We start from the raw sequence: 21,270 nt of genomic DNA, 5'->3' as shown, positions 1-21,270 counted from the left end.
TTTTATCCAAAGCGACTTACAGTCATGCGTGCATACATTTTTGTGTATGGGTGGTCCCGGGGATCGAACCCACTACCTTGGCGTTACAAGCACCATGCTCTACCAGCTGAGCTACAGAAAGTGGATACTCATGGATGCGCATTGCAATTGTAAAATGTCAACACAATTGGAGACACCACGTCATTTTTGGAGACATGTTATTGACAGTAAACTATTGTAGATGCGACTGCTTACTAAATAAAACATTTTAGCTGGCTAGCTAATCATCTTAGCTAAATGTGGGGCAAACAATTCAGTTATTTACCGTTAATTTGAGGGATTGGGGTGAAAGAAATCGAGTTACATAGTGATACTTTACGATATACTGTATTGACAATATCGCAATATTTTAGCGCTAGTTGGCTGTACCTGCACCAAAACACCATTATTGTTCCTTCATAGCTTGTTCTCAATCTTTTCACATTGGGAGCCAATTAGTTTTCAGCACTTTTATTTCCATGACTGATCAAAACTCGTTCTCATGGCTTTCTGATCCCTCTGCAACAGACATATGGTGCGCAATAAAATCACAGTATCGAATCGCAATACGTATAGAATCATGAGACTCGCAATGCTGATGCATATATCTTATCGTGAGGTTCCTGGCAATTCCCAGGCCAAGTTCATTTGCCACAACAAATCTCTTCGCTAGCAAACGCGATGTCTTCTCCAAAACGACAATGTGTCTCCAGCAATGTTTACTTTTTTGACGTTCTATGGCATCTCCACTTTCCAAGCATATATGACCACATGTAATATTTTGGTAAGTGATGCAAATAGTGAACTATGTAGGGCCAGGATGTAAAATATATGTAGCTGCAGCAATTTCTCTTATCTGATATGGTAAGTAATGGGGCTTAATTTATAGCTCCCTAAGAGTTTGACGAACGGGTCCGTGAACGCGATTCCAGATATATTTACCTCTGAATAAACTGCCTTTATTACACCATATCCACATCCAGTAAACTTGTGATTATCAACACTAACCTCATCGTTGTGGCGGCGGACAGCTAGCCTGTATCCCTCGTCATCCAGTTGAGTGAGTGGCAATGTCTTTTTCGTTTCGTACCAATTTTTGGAAAATCCTCGGGTGTAGGACTTTCCGCCTTTAGTAGAAACCTGTTGAATTATTAAATTTGGTCTGGGAGGTCCTAATTGTTTCGTTGCCAATTTATCTTAATTTGTTCGCCGACAAAAAGGAACTTCTTTCAAAGACACAATCGAGTTGGACTGAAGCCTAGCCATTTTGATAGTAGTAGTGAATTGATTGAGGCTGCTACCTGGTCTTTTCTTAGTTACGTTCATTCGTGGTTACGTTATGTATGACGAAAGCGCGTAAGTGCAAGCCCACAGACACCCATAGAGAATGTATTGAAAGCTTTGAAATGTGAAAAAAATAGATTTTACATGACAGGCTATGAGAGACTTCTGGGCGATTTTCAACCTGACTGAAATCGCCCAAAAAACGGGCGGGGCCATTTGAAGCACGACTTTAGCCTGATTTGACATTTAGTGGCTGTCAGATCAGACGTGAACACTGATAACTGCTGTTGCCGTGATATAATTTTTTATAAATTTATTTAAAAAAAATATAATTTTTTTTTTTTTTTTATAATTGATTAGAAAAAAAATCCCTTCCTTTTCCCGTTTGGCAGTGCGTCGCCCATATCGCCCTATTGAACAAGCCGTCCCTGTGAAACAGTATCATCATGATGAGTAATCTACAGTTAGACTATTAGAACGTAATGCAGACTAGACAGTCATTACTTTACTAACATTGGTCCATTGGTATTTAGCACACCTAACACAGGCCTATTTTCAGGTGAATACATTTATTTTATTTTTGAAAAGTGTGTGTGTTTCTGAAAAAAAAACACAAGGGCCACTATCATCTCAAAAGTCGAGGTTATTATTGACATTATTAAAAACAATTATTATTCATCAATTAAAGGGGCAATCCGCAGTTGCTACATCCATTTTTGGACTTCAAAATTGATGATACATACCCATTGAATTGGGAAGACTATAACTTATAAATGCCTCATGAGCTTAGTTCAACTGTCGTACCCCATCAGACCCCAAAATCTAAGCTTGTTTTTTAAATGTAAACAAACACTCTATAGCCTCAAACCATGGTTAAAACTATAATTTTGGATGGTCAGTCCTTGCATGCATAGCTCTGTCTTTGAGAATGGTTACATTTCTCCAGCCCCATCCCGCAGCTTTTTTACAAAAACAGAGGCGGGGACTCAGCTTTTTTTATTGTTTCAACTGTGGATTGGCCCTTAAAAAAAAAAAAACTTCAATAGAAAAATAATCAGACTTTCTGTATAACATGAAGATTTACAAAATAAAAAATAAAAACATACATTACAATCAGTGTAAAATGTATTCTAGAAGTGGCCTTAGCTTGTACACATTGACACCAGTAGATGTTAAGCTGGTCTTCCAGTAGTCATTTCAGCAACAGATGCCTATTGTCTTTATACTGTGACCCCTCACCACAGCCATTTCTATTTTCATTAGGAGCACGTTGCTTCACAAGTGTGTGTTATGGTTGGAAATATGAGTCCCCATTACTCAGGTAGTGAAAGCCTTCCTGGACCTACTACTGGTGTACTGGGATAGGTTGATAAAGGTAAGGATCACTTTGTGGCAGCAGTGTCTGTGGGCCTGGGATGGCCGCGTTGTGGATGTGGATCACTTTGTGGCAGGTGTCTGGTCTAGGTCTGTTCACTTACGTCTGTGGATGTGGATCACTCTCTTGCAGTTGGGGCAGCGGTGCTCTACGTCCTTACAGGAGTCAACACAGAACGGAATCAAACAGCATGGCCAGCACCTAGAGAGAGAGAGAGAGAGAGAGAGAGAGAGAGAGAGAGAGAGAGAGAGAGAGAGAGATGGCAGAGAGAGAGAGAGAGAGAGATGAGATGGAGAGAGAGAGAGAGAGAGAGAGAGAGAGAGAGAGAGAGAGAGAGAGAGAGGGAGAGAGAGAGAGAGAGAGAGAGAGAGAGAGATGGGATAGAGAGAGAGAGAGAGAGAGAGAGAGAGAGAGAGAGAGAGAGAGAGATTCAGTGTGTGTATCCATCTGTACAGAAAAAAAGAATGTGTGCTACATGTCTGCATATGGTACATGCGTGTGTGTGTATGTGTGCATGCGTGTCTAACTTACAGCAAAATGCCGAGTAATCCACAGAGGAGCCAGGTGAGCAGTCCAGGGGTGTGTGTGGTCTCTGTCAGAACCTGGACCTGACACTGGGGACACGTCATCTGGCTGGGCACGTCGCTAGGCAGATGCTGCTGCATCACCACCACCTGGGTTACTGCAGAGGGAGGAGAACACTGGTTAGAACCAGATAGAACTGGTCAGAACCAGATAGAACAGGACAGAACCACCACCTGGGTTACTGCAGAGGGAGGAGAATACTGGTTAGAACCAGATAGAACTGTCCAGAACCAGATAGAACAGGACAGAACCACCACCTGGGTTACTGTAGAGGGAGGAGAACACTGGTTAGAACCAGATAGAACTGGTCAGAACCAGATAGAACAGGACAGAACCACCACCTGGGTTTCTGCAGAGGGAGGAGAATACTGGTTAGAACTGGACAGGACTGGATCAAACTGAACAGACCTGGACAGAACTGGTCAGAACCAGGTAGAACTGGATAAAACTGGAACTCCATAGAATTGGATAGAACAGGATGGAACTGGACTAGAAAGAATCACCACCACATGGGTTACTGTAGGGAGAGGAAAATACTGTTGAGAACCGGATAGAACCAGCTAGAACTGGATGGAACTCAATAGAATTGGATAGAACTGGACAGAACCGGACAGAGCTGGATAAAACAGGATAGAACAGGACAGAACTGGATTGAGCCACTTAGGCCCCCCAAAAATGTTGTTGTTTGTTGTTAGTTCTATATTTGACTCTCCCCACAGAGGTAGAGGATTAGAGGGGTTGGTACGGCTGGGTGTTGCTAAGGCCAGGATATCCAGCCAATAACTTGTGTGTGTACAACTTGGTTCTCGTTTTCCACCTGGGGTACTGTGAATAATAAAATAAGGAACCGATTGAGGTAGTTTTGGTCAGATAGTTTGGAGTTTTCTTCAGTGTGTGTGTGTGTGCGCGTGTCTGGGACTCACCGCCGGGGGCGTTTGTAGGTTGTGCCATGCACGTGCCGTACTGGGGATGTGGTGGGTGCATGCCGGGTTGGGGACCTGATAAATAAGGGATAGATAAATAAATACATCAATACACTGTGTCATTTACCTCAAACCCAGGGATACAGAGTGGTTGGCCAGCCTTATTGGAACACAAACCCAGGGATACAGAGTGGTTGGCCAGCCTTATGGGAACACAAACCCAGGGATACAGAGTGGTTGGCCAGCATTATGGGAACACAAACCCAGGGATACAGAGTGGTTGGCCAGCCTTATGGGAACACAAACCCAGGGATACAGAGTGGTTGGCCAGCGTTATGGGAACACAAACCCAGGGATACAGAGGGGTTGGCCAGCGTTATGGAACACAAACCCAGGGATACAGAGTGGTTGGCCAGCGCTGTGCGAACACAAACCCAGGGATACAGAGTGGTTGGCCAGCGTAATGGGGACACAAACCCAGGGATACAGAGTGGTTGGCCAGCACTTAACAATGATTTTCATTACATCTATGGCTATCGTGACACACACTTCCAAAACGCTTAATGAAAACACTGTTGAAGGGAGTTGCTGTCCATTAACATTTTAATTTACAAATAGAGTAAGGGCTGGTTTCCTGAACACAGATTAAACCTAGTCCTGGTCTGAAAAGCATGCTCAATGGAGAATCTCAATTAAAATAGCTCTTTAGTCTAGGACTACACTCTTAGAAAAAAGGGTTCCAAAAGGGTTCTTCGGCTGTCCCCATAGGAGCACCCTTTTTGGTTCCAGGTAGAACCCTTTCGGGTTCCCACTTTTGGGTTCCATGTAGAACCCCTTTTGGTTCCAGGTAGAACCCTTTCGGGTTCCCACTTTTGGGTTCCATGTAGAACCCTCTATGGAAAGGGTTCTACATGGAACCCAAAAAGGTTTTTAACTGGGACCAAAAGGGTTCTACCTGGAACCAAAAAGGGTTATTCAAAGGGTTATCCTATGGGGATAGCTGATTAACCCTTTCAAGTTCTAGATATCACCTTCTTTTCTACGAGTGTAGGCTTAAACTGTCCCTAAGAGTATCAGTGTAGATCTGATCTCTAACCTCCCTGGAAGCCAGGCTGAGGGGTGAAGGCTGCTCCCCCCCACCTCCCTGGTAGCCCACTGGGGGGCCGGGGTAGGGGGGAGCCACCTCATCCTGGGGGGGTCCATACTGGCTCTTCTCCATACTGTCTGGGGTGTGGGGGAGAGGTGGGACAGAGAGAGAGAGAGAGAGAGAGAGCGAGAGAGAGCGAGAGAGAGAGAGAGAGAGAGAGAGAGAGAGAAGGAGAGAGAGAGAGAGAGAGAGAGAGAGAGAGAGAGAGAGAGAGAGAGAGAGAGAGAGAGAGAGAGAGAGAGAGAGAGAGAGAGAGAGAGAGGAAGCGAGAAAAAGAGAGGGAGAGAGAGGGAGGGACTGGACAGAATTAGAAAGAATCTGGACAGGACTAGAAAGAATCACCACCACATGGGTTACTGTAGGGAGAGGAAAATACTGGTCAGAACCGGATAGAACCAGCTAGAACTGGATGGAACTCAATAGAATTGGATAGAAAGGGATAGAACTGGACAGAACCGGACAGAGCTGGATTGAACAGGATAGAACAGGACAGAACTGGATTGAGCCACTTAGGCCCCCCAAAAATGGTGTTGTTTGTTGTTAGTTCTATATTTCAAAGCCCCACAGAGGTAGAGGATTAGAGGGGTTGCTAAGGCTGGGTGTTGCTAAGGCCAGGATATCCAGCCGATACCTTCTGTGTGTACAACTTGGTTCTCGTTTTCCACAGGGTACTGTGAATAATAAAATAAGGAACCGATTGAGGTAGTTTTGGTCAGATAGTTTGGAGTTTTCTTCAGTGTGTGTGTGTGTGTGCGTGTGCATGTGCGTGTCTGGGACTCACCGCCGGGGGCATTTGTAGGTTGTGCCATGCCCATGCTGTACTGGGGAGGTGGTGGGTACATGCTGGGTTGGGGACCTGATAAATAAGGGATAGATAAATAAATACATCAATACACTGTGTCATTTACCTCAAACCCAGGGATACAGAGTGGTTGGCCAGCACTTAACAATGATGTTCATGACATCTATGGCTATCGTGACACATACTTCCAAAACGCTTAATGAAAACACTGTTGAAGGGAGTTGCTGTCCAGTAACATTTTAATTTACATAAAGAGTAAGGGCTGGTTTCCTGAACACAGATTAAACCTAGTCCTGGTCTGAAAAGCATGCTCAATGGAGAATCTCAATTAAAATAGCTCTTTAGTCTAGGACTACACTCTTAGAAAAAAGGGTTCCAAAAGGGTTCTTCGGCTGTCCCCATAGGAGCACCCTTTTTGGTTCCAAGTAGAACCCCTTTTGGTTCCAGGAAGAACCCTTTTAGGTTCTTTTTTTCTAAGAGTGTAAGCTTATACTGTCCCTAAGAGTATCAGTGTAGATCTGATCTCTTACCTCCCTGGAAGCCAGGCTGAGGGGGGTAGGCAGTTCCCCCGCCATTTCCCTGGTAGCCCACTGGGGGGCCGGGGTAGGGGAGAGCCGACACATCCTGGGGGGGTCCATACTGGCTCTTCTCCATACTGTCTGGGGTGTGGGGGAGAGGTGGGACAGAGAGAGAGAGAGAGAGAGAGAGAGAGAGAGAGAGAGAGAGAGAGAGAGAGAGAGAGAGAGAGAGAGAGAGAGAGAGAGAGAGAGAGAGAGAGAGAGAGAGAGAGAGAGAGAAGGGAGAGAGAGAGAGAGAGAGAGAGAGAGAGAGAGAGAGGGAGAGAGAGAGAGAGAGAGAGAGAAGGGGGATAGGTGGGATAGGGGAGAGAGAGAGAGGGAGTGGAAGACAGTGAGCACACCTTATGAAAATATCACGTTTACAAAAATATGTCTCTGCTCCCACCTTCTCTCCCCTTCCCCCCTCTCTCGCTCACCTGTCTTCTCTCTCTCTCGCTCTCTCTATCACACACACACACACACACACACACACACACACACACACACACACACACACATACACACACTTCTTGATCAAGCTGTTGCTTATAACAATGATACACACTCCTGTATTCAACCGGGCAGGTTTGGTGACATTTCATTGGACAAATAACTAGAGTGGTGACATTTCATTAGACAAAGACTTGGCCTGTAGCCTCTGAGTAGTACAAGCCTATAACACACCACCGGTAATGAATGCCACCCACCCACCGTGGCACCATGGAGCTAAAACCATCAGAATAACCCTAACTATAACCCACCCACTGTGGCACCATGGAGCTAAAACCATCAGAATAACCCTAACCCTAACCCTAACCCTAATCCTGGTCTATGTTACTGTTGAATGAGCAACAGTTAAGAGTTAGTTAGAAAACTTTAAATTGTCACTCCACAATGACACATCAGTTGTCAATACAAAATACAGGTGTAGCCCTTTCCTGCAGTCAATGTCCAGAAGCTCCCTCTTTGGCCTCATGGGTGGAATGTTATTCATATTTTTCATAATTGTATCATTAATAACGCTTTTATTTATTTTTTACTGCGAAAATCCGGTGTTTCTATGTCAAACCGTTTTGTTATATTTCAGTCTTCTGTGATGTATATAAAGTGTAATATTGGGATGCAAACTCAAAATTGAATACATTTCAACTCTATACCTGACATGGTACAGGTGTCTTCTTTCTTTAAGCCCTTAACAATGTTTGTGAGGTGTATACTTTGGTTTCAAAGTAGATTTGTTTAAGACTACCAAGAATCACTCACTGCAGTAAAAGATTCAAAGCCATATTAGGACCCCTCAGATAGTTTTGAGACAATGTAGTCAGTCATAGGCAAACACAGTTCAGTATGTCATCTGGAATCAGCTATAATACATCACATCATTTAAACATAATGGTGGTCTCCCTTGGGAAACAGGTCTTCTGATCTCAATGGGACTTCCTGGTTCATTAAAGGTTCAATAAATAAATACAAATTCTAACCTCCTGATTCAATCTAACCTCAGGCTCATCAATAACCTTTATTTACAGTAAGCAGGTCAGTCGTTAAGAACAAACAATCTTTTATAAAAATCTACACGTTATCAGGAAATGTAGAGGTTATATAACTCTGCAGCACTCCACCAATCAGGCCTTTATGGTAAAGTGGCCAGATGGAAGCCACTCCTCAGTAAAAGACACGACAGCCCGCTTTGAGTTTGCCAAAAGGCACCTAAAGACTCTCAGACCATAAGAAACAAGATTTGCTGGTCTGATGAAACCAAGATTGAACTCTTTGGCCTGAATGCCAAGCGTCACGTCTGGAGGAAACCTGACACCATCCCTACGGTGAAGCATGGTGGTGGCAGCGTCATGCTGTGGGGATGTTTTTCAGCGGCAGGGACTGGGAGACTAGTCAGGATCGAGGCAAAGATGAATGGAGCAAAGTACAGAGAGATGAAAACCTGCACCAGAGTGCTCAGGAACTCAGACTGGGGTGAAGGTTCACCTTCCAACAGGACAACGACCCTAAGCACACAGCCAAGACAACGCAGGAGTGGCTTTGGGACAAGTCTCTGAGTGTCCTTGAGTGGCCCAGTCAGAGCCCAGACTTGAACCCAATGGAACATCTCTGGAGAGACCTGAAAATAGCTGTGCAGCAACACTCCCCCATCCAACCTGACAGAGCTTGAGAGGATATGCAGAGATGAATGGGAGAAACTCCCCAAATACAGGTATTACCGTATACAGCGTCATACCGAAGAAGACTCGAGGCTGTAATCGCTGCCAAAGGTGCTTCAACAAAGTACTGAGTAAACGGTCTGAATACTTGTGTAAATATGATATTTTCGTTTGTTAGTTTTTTATACATTTGCAAAAATGACTAAAAAACAGTTTTTGCTTTGTCATTATGGGGTATTGTGTGCAGATTGATGAGGGGGGAAAACGATTTAATCGATTTAAGAATAAGGCTGTAATGTAACAAAATGTGGAAAAAGTCAAGGGTTGTGAATACTTTCCGAATGCACTGTAGGTGTACATCCCAAATGGCACCCTATTCCGCATGGGCCCTGGTCAAAAGTAGTGCACTAAATATGGAATAGGTTGCAATTTGGGACAGTCCTTATGAGTAAATGTTATACCGCATCATGTAGTTGACAATAGTGTTATTGTGAAGTTGTAATGGAGGCTTATCAGTGGACTTTGTGCCATGGGATCATGAGGAAGTGAGGTAGAGTTGTTTAGTGTGTGTGTGTGTGTGTGTGGGACTGCTGCTGCGCAGAAGAAATATCAGTGTGCAGAGAAGAACGAGATTGAACTTCACTCAACTCTCTAGTTTTCCCCGTTAGTTAACACTATCAACGGTTCCCTTTACTGTGGGTATTGTGATCGAATCAATGCAATATTAGCTACTTTCAATGAAACATACCGAAACAAAACGAACTATGCAAGACTTAGTATGCAAAACCAAATATACAACAGACTTTGTTGTAGGCAGAATGCATCGGAGTAGGATTCTATTGCATTGACAGGCACATACTTCTACACGGACCGGTGCCTCATAACCAATCAGAGCTGCAGTAGGCCTATATGCAAATAAACCATTGCCATATATGTGCCATTCACTTTGAACTGGACTGTCTTTACAGCATGAGAGGTTGTGAGTAGATGCGCTTGTTTTGAGATCAAAGCGAGAGCTGCATGTAGCCACCTGTGTACATTTGTTCATATCCTTTGCTAGTTAGTCCAGTTATAGATAATTTGTAGTCAGTAATAGGGGAGTGGTTGCTTCCTACAAGAGCACAAAACGCGTGCATTTAAAGACATCTTTGAAAAGCGAGTCAGGTAAAGAGCATTTTTATGTCTTAAAGGGGCAGTGTTGTATTTTGAGACTAAGTAGCCAATAGGCAGAGGGTAGCATAATTTGTCTGATTCTCTGTAATAATGATATGGGAATAATGATGCATTTTATTTTGTAAAATAGTTTCCTATATCAAACAACAACAACATTTTCTGTCACCTCCTTGTCTGAAGGACAAGTGGATAAACAGGTTAATGTCAAGCCCTGAATGTTTTTTTCAAAAGTCTCATGGAATGTAGGCCTACATTACACATTGGCTGCTACTGTAGACTGAACGATTGAACAGCTATTTCCATGTTAAAATGTTATGGGATGAATTTTCTACATTGTTTTTGATGGTAGGCCACTCTGGTAGGTCTACATTATGATCAAATAGCCACAGTAGCCTACTTGATCACTGTTCAGAGACCAAACAGAACAACAATCAGCTGCCAAGCACACTACACAATGGAGCCTGATAGCGCTGGGTGTTAGAGTGTGTGTGTGTGTGTGTGTGTGTGTGTGTGTGTGAGTGTATGTATGTGTGTGTGAGAGTGTATGTGTGTGTGAGAGTGTATGTGTGTGTGTGAGTGTGTGTGTGAGTGTGTGAGTGTGTGTGAGTGTGTGAGTGTGAGTGTGAGTGTGGTGTGTGTGTGTGTGTGTGTGTGTGTATGTGTGAGAGAGTGTGAGTGTGTGTGAGTGTGTGTGAGTGAGTGTGTGAGTGAGTGTGTGTGTGCGTGTGTGTGTGTGTGTGTGTGAGTGTGTGTGTGTGTGAGTGTGTGTGTGTGTGTGTGAGTGTGTGTGTGTGTGTGAGTGAGTGTGTGTGTGTGAGAGAGAGTGTGTGAGTATGTGTGTGAGAGTGAGTGAGTGAGTGAGTGAGTGAGTGAGTGAGTGAGTGAGAGAATAAAGAGAGAACAAGACTGATCAAGACAGTTAAAGTTGGCTGGGCCATCAACTGTACAGTAGGTGCCAAGTGTAGTTGACATTCATATATGAGGCGTTTCTTGCTAATGTGTTTGACAAGATAAAATGATGCAAAAGACATCTGTGTGTACGTGTGTGAATGCATGGGCGTGTGTGGTTGTGGGTGAGAGAGAGAGAGAGAGACAGAGACAGAGACAGAGACAGAGACAGAGACAGAGAGAGAGAGAGAGAGAGAGAGAGAGAGAGAGAGAGAGGGGGAGAGGTGGGATAGGGGAGAGAGAGAGAGGGAGTGGAAGACAGTGAGCACACCTTATGAAAATATCAAGTTTACAAAATTATGTCTCTGCTCCCACCTTCTCTCCCCTTCCCCCCTCTCTCACTCACCTGTCTTCTCTCTCTCTCGCTCTCTCTATCACACACACACACATACACATGTGTGTTCCTGTATGCACGTACAGGCATGTCCGTGTGTGTGTGTGTGTGTAGAGCTAGAGATAAGAGCTGCTACTCCCTCAAGAGACAAAGGAACTGAGAGAGAGAGAGAGAGAGAGAGAGAGAGAGAGAGAGAGAGAGAGAGAGAGAGAGAGAGAGAGAGAGAGAGAGAGAGAGAGAGAGAGAGAGAGAGAGAGAGAGAGAGAGAGAGAGAGAGAGAGAGAGAGAGAGAGAGAGAGAGAGAGAGAGAGAGAGAGAGAGAGACTGATCAAGTCAGTTGAAGTTGGCACAGTGGTCTAAGGCACTGCATCGCAGTGCTAACTTTGCCACTAGAGATCCTGGTTCGAATCCAGGCTCTGTCGCAGCCGGCCGCGACCGGGAGACTCATGGGCGGCGCACAATTGGCCCAGGGTAGGGGAGGGAATGGCCGGCAGGGATGTAGCTCAGTTGATAGAGCATGGTGTTTGCAATGCCAGGGTTGTGGGTTCGATTCCCACTGGGGGCCAGTATAAAAAAAAAATGTATTCACTAAATGTAAGTGGCTCTGGATAAGAGTGTCTGATAAAGGACTACAATGTAAATGTAAGTTGGGTGACTGTACTGTAGGTGACAAGTGAAGTTGGGAAAGTTCATTATGAATATCAAATAAAATTGTATTTGTCACATGCTTCATAAACAACAGGTGTAGACTAACAATGAAATGCTTACTTACAGGCCCTTCCCAACAATGCCGAGAGTTATGCAAGCGGACCTGCTGTTGCCACACACACCAATTCACTATCCCTACTAAACACACACCAGTGCACCATCACTACTAGCCATTTCCCCAGAGGATATTGTAATCTGGTTATCAATCTTTACCAGGGTTAATAAGAATGAAAGACACCCAATTCAGGAAGTGTTTTGAATTTAAAAAAAAAATTTAACAACTTTTTAAATAAATAGCTTCTCCTCTTCCGTTTACTAAGAAGTCATTGAATATAGATTCCCTTTTTTCAATTATTTCAGTTTACTTCCTGAACTGACTGACTTCAATTTGAATTGACCCCAACCCTGATCTTTACCATACACATTTACCATGGGCAGGGACCCAAACTCACACACCCTAGTCAGTTAAACATTTACGGAAGGCTTCATTTTCATTTCCTTAATCCAACATCCCACAGAACAGCTGGACAGTTCCCCATAAATGATATCATGGTTTGGTTAGCTATTAAATTCACTGGTGTGTGAAGAACAGTTTGCCACTGTCTGTGTGTACACATCTAACAGCGCTGCCAAACATTAGGCACCAAGACAGAGTTAGAATAAGGTAGTGTGTGACTGGTGGTGTGTTTTCTCTAAACTGATTTTTTAAAACACCCCTTTTCTAACAAGTCTTTTCCCTCTTACATAGCCACACACACAAAACAAAACACAGATATTCCTAGTCCTACACACAACTCATTCATCTTTTATTATATCCTCCAAAGAACCACTCTGAAACCCCCCAGCTCAGAGCACCCTTTCCCAGCCACGAGCAGAGCAACAGCCCTTTACCTTTTTGGAGTCCTTGAGGAGACGAGGTACTGTGGACTGTGTGGAGCTAAAGATCAGAGCTCCTACTCGCTCGAGATACAGTGAGAAAGTGAACCACGTAGGAAAGAGAGCAAGAGAGAGCGCATACACAGTGGGTAGGAGTGAGGGAGGTGTGAGGCAGATGAGGTAACTTTATTTTAAGTGACTGAATAGTGAAAACAAGCCTGATGGAAAATAACTACACCCGTTGGTCAATCACTAGTTCCAGTGTAATTGCAACATCACTGTGTGACGAATCCCAGTATGACAGGAAACAGGAAAGGGGACATTCCACTCACACCAGGGGAGTGGAATGTAGTGCACTATCTAGGGGACATGGTGTCATTTGGGTGTGATGGTTTGGGGATGCTTTGCTGCCTCAATACCTGGACGACTTGCCTTAATAGAAGGAACCATGAATTCTGCTCTGTATCAGAGAATTCAACAGGAGAATGTCAGACCATCCGTCTGTGAGCTGAAGCTGAAGCGCAGCTGGGTCATGCAGCAAGACAATGATCCAAAACACACAATCAAGTCTACATGAAAATTGCTAAAAAGCAACAAATTTGAAGTTTTGGAATGGCCTAGTCAAAGTCCAGACCTAATCCCAATTGAGATGTTGTGGCAGGACTTGAAACGAGCAGTTCATGCTTGAAAACCCACACATCACTGAGTTAAAGCAGTTCTGCATGGAAGAGTGGGCCAAAATTCCTCCACAGCGACATGAGAGACTGATCAACAACTACAGGAAGCATTTGGTTGGAGTCATTGCAGCTAAAGGTGGCACAACCAGTTATTGAGTGTAAGGGGGCAATTACTTTTCACACAGGGGAATTGGGTGTTGCATAACTTTGTTTATGAAATAAATGAAATAAATATGTAATTGTTGTGTTATTTGTTCACTTATGTTCCCTTTATCTAATATTAGGTTTTGGTTGAAGATCTGATAACATTCAGTATCACAAATATGCAAAAGTAGAGAAAATTAGAAAGGGGGCAAATACTTTTTCATAGCACTGTAGGTCTGTAACAGTTTGGATCTAGAGTGTCACCCCCTTTGAAGAGGGGGATGACCACGGCAGCTTTCCAATCTCTGGGGATCTCAGACGATACGAAATAGAGGTTGAACAGGCTAGTAATAGGGGTTGCGACAATTTCAGCAGCTCATTTTAGAAAGAAAGGGTACAGATTGTCTAGCCCAGCTGATATGTAGGGGTCCAGATTTTGCAGCTCTTTCAGGACATCAGCTATCTGAATTTGGGTGACGGAGAAGTGGGGGGGACATGGGCAAGTTGCAGCAGAGGGTGCAGAGCTGGTGGCCGGGGTAGGGGTAGCCAGGTGGAAAGCATGGCCAGCCGTAGCAAAATGCTTGTTGAAATTCTCAATTATCGTAGATTTATCGGTGGTGACAGTGTTTCCTAGCCTCAGTGCAGTGGGTAGCTGGGAGGAGGTGCTCTTATTCTCCATGGACTTTACAGTGTCCCAAAACTTTTTGGAGTTAGTGCTACAGGATGCAAATTTCTGTTTGAAAAAGCTAGCCTTTGCTTTCCTAACTGATTGTGTATATTGGTTCCTGACTTCCCTGAAAAGTTGCATATCGCGGGGGCTGTTCAATGCTAATGCAGTACGCCACAGGATGATTTTGTGCTGGTCAAGGGCAGTCAAGTCTGGGGTGAACCAGGGGCTATATCTGTTCTTAGTTCTGCATTTTTTGAATGGGGCATGCTTATTTAAGATGGAGAGGAAAGCACTTTTGAAGAACAACCAGGCAACCTCTACTGACGGAATGAGGTCAATATCCATCCAGGATACCTGGGCCAGGTCAATTAGAAAGGCTGATCGCTGAAGTGTTTTAGGGAGCGTTTGACAGTGATGAGGGGTGGTCGTTTGACCGCAGACCCATTACGGACACAGGCAATGAGGCAGTGATCGCTGAGATCCTGGTTGAAGACAGCGGAGGTGTATTTAGAGGGTAAATTAGTCAGGATGATATCTATGAGGGTGCCCATGTTTACGGATTTAGGGTTGTACCTGGTAGGTTCCTTGATAATTTGTGTGAGATTGAGGGCATCTAGTTTAGATTGTAGGACGGCCGGGGTGTTAAGCATATCTTAGTTTAGGTCACCAAGCAGTACGAACTCTGAGGATAGATGGGGGGCAAGCAATTCACATATGGTGTCCAGGGCACAACTGGGGGCTGAGGGGGGTCTGTAGCAAGCGGCAACAATGAGAGACTTATTTCTGGAAAGGTGGATTTTTAGAAGTAGAAGCTCAAACTGTTTGGGCACAGACCTGGATAGTATGATAGAGCTCTGCAGGCTATCTCTACAGTAGATTGCAACTCCGCCCCCTTTGGCAGTTCTATCTAGACGGAAAATGTTGTAGTTCGGGATGGACATTTCTGAATTTTTGGTGGACTTCCTAAGCCAAGATTCAGACACTGCAAGAACATCAGGGTTGGCAGAGTGTGCTAACGCAGTGAATAACTCAAACTTGGGGAGGAGGCTTCTGATGTTAACATGCAAGAAACCAAGGCTTTTACGGTTACAGAAGTCAACAAATGATAGCGCCTGGGGGGTAGGAGTGATACTGGGGGATACGGGGCCTGGGTTAACCTCTACATCACCAGAGGAACAGAGGAGGAATAGAATAAGGATACGGCTAAAGGCTTTATGATATGTTGCGAATTACAATCCGCATTATAGGTTACGAATTTGCAAAATGTACAATGTCCCCCCCACATTCTGAAATTGCAGTTTTGTCCCCCCCAGTTTTATCATTGCTCTGTGATACCAAAAGTGCCATCAGTGTGCTTTAGGACCATGCAGACGCCTCAGAGCGGTCGGGTAGGCTGTTTGCTGGTTTCAGCCGGCTGGATTTAGTAGGACAGCACATAGCGTGCAAACAGAGGCAGATGTTGAATGGTTATGGGTCTGAATAAATAACTGCTATAGCCTTCCACCATTGCGCGTTTGCTCTTCTTTCAAACTACCTGTGAGTTCTATTGGCTGCTGTATTTAACATTCAGCAAACAAGAGCTTGCATCCCTCTTTGAATAGTCTATTGGTATAGAAAATGCAACAAACAAAAATAATGTCCAGCAAGCTATTCTAGTCTAGTTTTTCCTGCATGGGACTCCAAGAGCTAAGGAGCATTTTTTTAAGGAGAGAGGCCAGCCGGAGCACAGGTGCGTGCATATTGCGCCACGAGACAGAGGCTATAGTTAGAAGCTTATTATGCATGATCCATAATTCATTAGCTAAATATAAGTCTAATACTGCATTGAATGTATTACCTGAAAGAGGTAGGCTACGACATCTACAGCTCTGGAAAAAATTAATAGACCATGCAAAAATATAAGTTTATCTGGTTTTACTATTTATAGGTATGTGTTTGGGTGAAATTAACATTTTTGTTTTATTCTATAAACTACTGAAAACATTTATCCCAAATTCCAAATAAAAATATTGTCATTTAGAGCATTTATTTGCAGAAAATGAAAACTGGTCAAAATAACAAAAAATATGCAGTATTGTCAGACCTCGAATAATGCAAAGAAAATAAGTTCATGTTCATTGTTTTAACTTAGGAAGAGTTCAGAAATCAATATTTGGTGGAATAACCCAGATTTTCAATCACAGCTTACATGCGTCTTGGCATGCTCTCCACCAGTCTTTCACATTGATGTTGAGTGACTTTGACACTCCTGGCGCAAAAATTGCAAGCAGCTCGGCTTTGTTTGATGGCTTGTGACCATCCATCTTCCTTTTGATCACATTCCAGAAGTTTTCAATGGGGTTCAGGTCTGGAGATTGGGCTGGCCATGACAGGGTCTTGATCTTGTGGTCCTCCATCCACACCTTGATTGACCTGGCTGTGTGGCATGGCGCATTGTCCTGCTGGAAAAAACAATCCTCAGAGTTGGGGAACAATGTCAGAGCAAAAGGAAGCAAGTTTTGGCTTGATTCATGCATCCTTCACAAAGACAAATCTGCCCGATTCCAGCCTTGCTGAAGCACCCCCAGATCATCACCGATCCTCCACCAAATTTCACAGTGGGTGCGAGACACTGTGGCTTGTAGGCCTCTCCAGGTCTCCGTCTAACCATTAGATGACCAGGTGTTGGGCAAAGCTGAAAATTGGACTCATCAGAGAAGATGACCTTACTCCAGTCCTCTACGGTCCAATCCTTATGGTCTTTTGCAAATCTCAGCCTGGCTCTTCTTTGCTTCTCATTGATGAAGGGCTTTTTTCTAGCTTTGCACGACTTCAGTCCTGCTTCGAACCGTCCTCGCCATGCACTTCACCCCAGCTGCCGTTTGCCATTCTTTTTGTAGGTCACTTGAAGTCATTCTACTGTTGTTGGGTGACATTCAAATGAGTTGGCGGTCATCCCGGTCAGTAGAGTCGTTTCTGCCCTCTGCCGGTCTGTAGCTTTGTTGTCCCCAATGTCTACTGCTTGACCTTGTTCTTATGTACCGCCGTCTTTAAAAGTTTAAGGATGGAAGCAACCTGACGCTCACTGTATCCCTCTGCCAGTAAAGCCTTCTTTTCCTCACTCAACTTTCCTTTTCAACTCTTTTGGCATGGTCAATAGTTATTTTTTGATTAATATTACTTTTTAGGTACTATTAGCACTGTTTTTGCTATCCAGCTGGTCCTATTGCAAGAGGATAGTGATGACCACAGCAGTGGTTTTTATACTTTTACTCGTTAAATAAGATTTGGTTCAGGTGATCACATAATCAGTACCTAATTCAGTAGAATGAGGTGTGCCTGTGTTGGAATTCAACAGACACTGGAATGGAAGTCATACATGTAGAGATGCTGATTTAAGAAATATTTGCAGTGGTCTCTTAATTTTTTCCAGAGCTGTATATATATATATAGTCCTATATATCAATCTTGAACAGGATTATCTATTTTGGATGCAATTAGAATGGAATTGATAGAGAGAGAGAGAGAGAGAGAGAGAGAGAGAGAGAGAGAGAGAGAGAGAGAGAGAGACTGTGAGAGAGTGCTTGCGTGTGCACTGATTTAAAGCAACGATATTCGATGTAAAACTCTGCAGCTGCAATAAAAAAATTAAACTTCTGTACAAAAAAATTTAATAAAAAAAAAAGCCAGATGGAGATGGATAAATTAGACGTGCATTCAGTCTTTATGTTACTGTAGCATAGGCTATGCTGCAGCAAATGTAGGTCTACCTGTCACAATGCAAAGTTACCATGATGATGATGATGAGATGATGGTGGTCCTCTGTAGCTCAAATGGTAGAGCATGGCGCTTGTAACGCCAGGGTAGTGGGTTCGTTCCCCGGGACCACCCATACGTAAAAATGTATGCACACATGACTGTAAATCGCTTTGGATAAAAGCGTCTGCTAAATGGCATATTATAAATGGCATATTATGATAGATCTACATACTGAGATGGGTTGTCGGTCCCCACCCTGAGCGTTGATGATTCATCATGCAGTGACCAGAGAGAAGGCCACCGAGAATCCAGATTTAGACATTGCATATAATTTAACAGTTCCATTTTGCGTTATGCTGCTCATATAAATAATTTATAAGAATGTACCGGTTTATCGCAGTTACTTTCTGGCGAATCACCAATTCGCCACAAAATGTCTTCTGAGGTTTTAGTGTCCAGACCCCATTTCGACAGCAGGTCAGTTGCCCAAGCAGGCGAGCAGCTCCCGCCCACAGACACAGAGGCCATATTCAAGCAGGGCTTGTAACCCTCCTCCGGCTTGGCTACCATTCAGCCAAGTACAGCCCCGAGGAATGGAACGTCAATAACTTCTCTACCCTTCACCAGGCCGTTATAGACCGAAACAACGCCGAGAGGATTCGCCATGAGTCCAAAACACTGTATACGGAGACCGAGGCCGGGACTCTGCGCACCCAAGCTGAGGGGACGCGGCACCTAGGCGAGAGACTGCAGGATATCCACTTCTGGAAGTCGGAGCTGCAGCAGCACATCGAAAAGCTGTTGGCCGAGACAGACCTCCTCCTAGAGCAGAAGAGGGGGCTGTTCAAGGTGGTACAAAAAATATATAGATTTGTCTTTGCTCTAGTTCACCTAAATACTTTTATCATTACTAAATATTGCCTAAACGTTATTTAACTACAAACCAATCCGAAAATAACTTGATGGTTTTGTTTTGTGTGCCACAGGAGGTGGAGTTGATCAGGAGCGTCCAGGCTCTGTTGAAGAGAACGCTGAGTCAGGCTGTCAATCAAATAAAGTGAGTGACACAATTAGACACCTCTCCCCACATTAATTTCAACCAACATTAATATTTCAGATGCATCAGCAATAACTACATAAATGGTTCATTTATAAGATCCTCTCTTTTCATTTAATTGTGTGTCAGGGATGACCAAGCAGGCAACGAGAGACAACTGAGTAGGGTGCAAACAATAAGGGTTTTATTTCTCAAAACTTGGATAATACGAATTATGACAAGGAAGTAAACCAAAGTGCTAAAATATACGAAGGGACTTGAAAAACGGACTGTCCTATAAAGTCTTAACTTAAAAAATAACTAAGCTCTAACGTGCAGGAACAGAACGTACATAAACCAAATATCTACTCACTGAAGGGACGTTCCACGGAGACTATAAGGGGAGTGGCCAGCTCCAAGTGGAATCTGCAAACCATCAAGTTTTACATTTAGACAATAATGATATAACGTTAAATACAAGCATTATTTTAGCAATACCAGTACACAATATTAATGTATAACTGTACTTCGCTATTTTGAACTCGTCAAAGGGAAAAATAGTTCCCCCGGGGTGAACAGAGGGTGGGCATTTCCCAACGCCCTTCCGGAACCTTATTTTAACCCTGGGATTCAGGTCGGAAGTCCTTTATCAGAACACTGCTGAGGCACGGAGGTAAACAAGACATTACATTGAACTGTGACTATTTACTTGAGAATGATAATGGTTAAATTATGAAGTTAGATGATTGAGTTAAATTACATCAATGACTGTTACCACGTAAACTATGATGCGTGCACTCAACATAGAAAACAATGATAGCAAATGTCAAACTGTATTTCTGCAATAAAGTTATGTATGGGATATAAGAAACGAACTATGTGTCGCGTCGTCATCTTATATATTATGTGTATCGCCATGTGTATAGTGCAAAGTGAGCGTTAACGTGCATCAAATGAAAATGATATTTGTTATGGCCTGTGTACACTAGCCGCTTCGGCCGCCCAGAGTGGCTCGCTTGTGGGCATGCTGGCAGCATATAGCAGCAGTTCGGTTGTGCGTCAAGAATTCAGCAGAGTAAGTTTGTATTAAGAGCTGGTTATTAAATGGGTAAATAGTTTAATCCATTCTCCATTTCATTAATTTATAAACGGGTAAATAGTAATATGCTCTAAACCGGTCTGGTGACAAACTTTGCTGCCCTGTTTCCAATCGTCCACATTGCTGCTGGGAGAACCTATTCAAGTAAGTAAATACACTTTAAAAAACAAAACTATAGCTGTGTTCGAATACCCATACTGTATACTACATAATGAGTATATACTATTAGTTCATTTTAGTATACTGTAAACGAACTGTATCCTTCCAGTTGAGCGTACTAGTGCTTCGCCTGTCTACCGGAAGTTGATGCTGTTGCTATGCAAGTTCTTGCTAGCGTGTTAGTATAACAAATTACTAGTTAGACATCTTACGACTTCATTAACAATGTCCAGTAAGGAACGCACAACCACTATACCACTTAGCTAAGTTAAGAATGACGTGAATAATCAAGTCAATAGGTTGCGTTCGTAAATTCACTCGGGCCATCTACTCCGATTTCAGAGCACTCGTCTGTGTGCCTGGTTGAAATTATGTCTCATTTGATGAAATACTACAGCTATGCTGTCCTCAGGTCATGCAGATGAAGGAAATTAGGTATTGCGATAAACCTGTTTTTAGAGTATTTACATGGTTCATAGGAAGTGTAGTGTACTGTTTTATTTTATTTTATTGTTTCTGTATATATGAATTACAAATCAGCCTTTAACTAGTTAAATCATGTTTCTAGTCTATTGCATAGTTACAATGTGCAACCAGCCATTGATGTCCCAGGACCAGGATTGGTAAACACTGTTGAAGTGTATCATTGTAATACATACATGCAGACACAGCATCATTCAAAGACTGGCATTTGATACTCCTGGTATTGGATATGACAGAATGTCTCACAGACATACACGCAGACACAGCATCATTCAAAGACTGGCATTTGATACTGTCGTAGTAAATATATAATGTTATAGCTTGGTCTGACTAAAATCTTGTGCATGACCCATTTTGTGTTGGGCGTTTGTTTTC

General features: G+C 43.4%; 1 protein-coding gene across 5 annotated transcripts in view; it reads right to left on the bottom strand.

Annotated features, from left to right (window-relative positions):
* The window catches only part of LOC121562355 (lipopolysaccharide-induced tumor necrosis factor-alpha factor homolog), a 63,226-nt gene that overhangs the window by 347 nt on the left and 41,609 nt on the right, over window positions 1-21,270 (bottom strand). The window contains exons 1-6 of one of the 5 annotated variants that reach the window (XM_045223407.1): window positions 18,506-19,034; window positions 6,665-6,793; window positions 6,114-6,188; window positions 4,186-4,260; window positions 3,209-3,359; window positions 2,781-2,878 (exon numbers count right to left, since the gene is read on the bottom strand). In XM_045223407.1, the coding sequence (XP_045079342.1) occupies window positions 2,781-2,878; window positions 3,209-3,359; window positions 4,186-4,260; window positions 6,114-6,188; window positions 6,665-6,788 (523 nt within the window). In that variant the 5' untranslated portion in view covers window positions 6,789-6,793; window positions 18,506-19,034. Of the gene's footprint in view, window positions 1-2,780; window positions 2,879-3,208; window positions 3,360-4,185; window positions 4,261-6,113; window positions 6,189-6,664; window positions 6,794-12,904; window positions 13,179-18,505; window positions 19,035-19,527; window positions 21,253-21,270 lie in introns of those variants that run through there. The other 4 variants (XM_045223408.1, XM_045223405.1, XM_045223406.1 and 1 more) reach the window with 4 other exon arrangements.

The sequence above is a fragment of the Coregonus clupeaformis genome, chromosome 11, assembly GCF_020615455.1.
Source record: "Coregonus clupeaformis isolate EN_2021a chromosome 11, ASM2061545v1, whole genome shotgun sequence".
NCBI classification, from domain to species: Eukaryota; Metazoa; Chordata; class Actinopteri; order Salmoniformes; family Salmonidae; genus Coregonus; species Coregonus clupeaformis.
The sequence above is the reverse complement of the archived record's forward strand: the minus strand, read 5'-3'. Positions and strand labels throughout refer to the sequence as shown.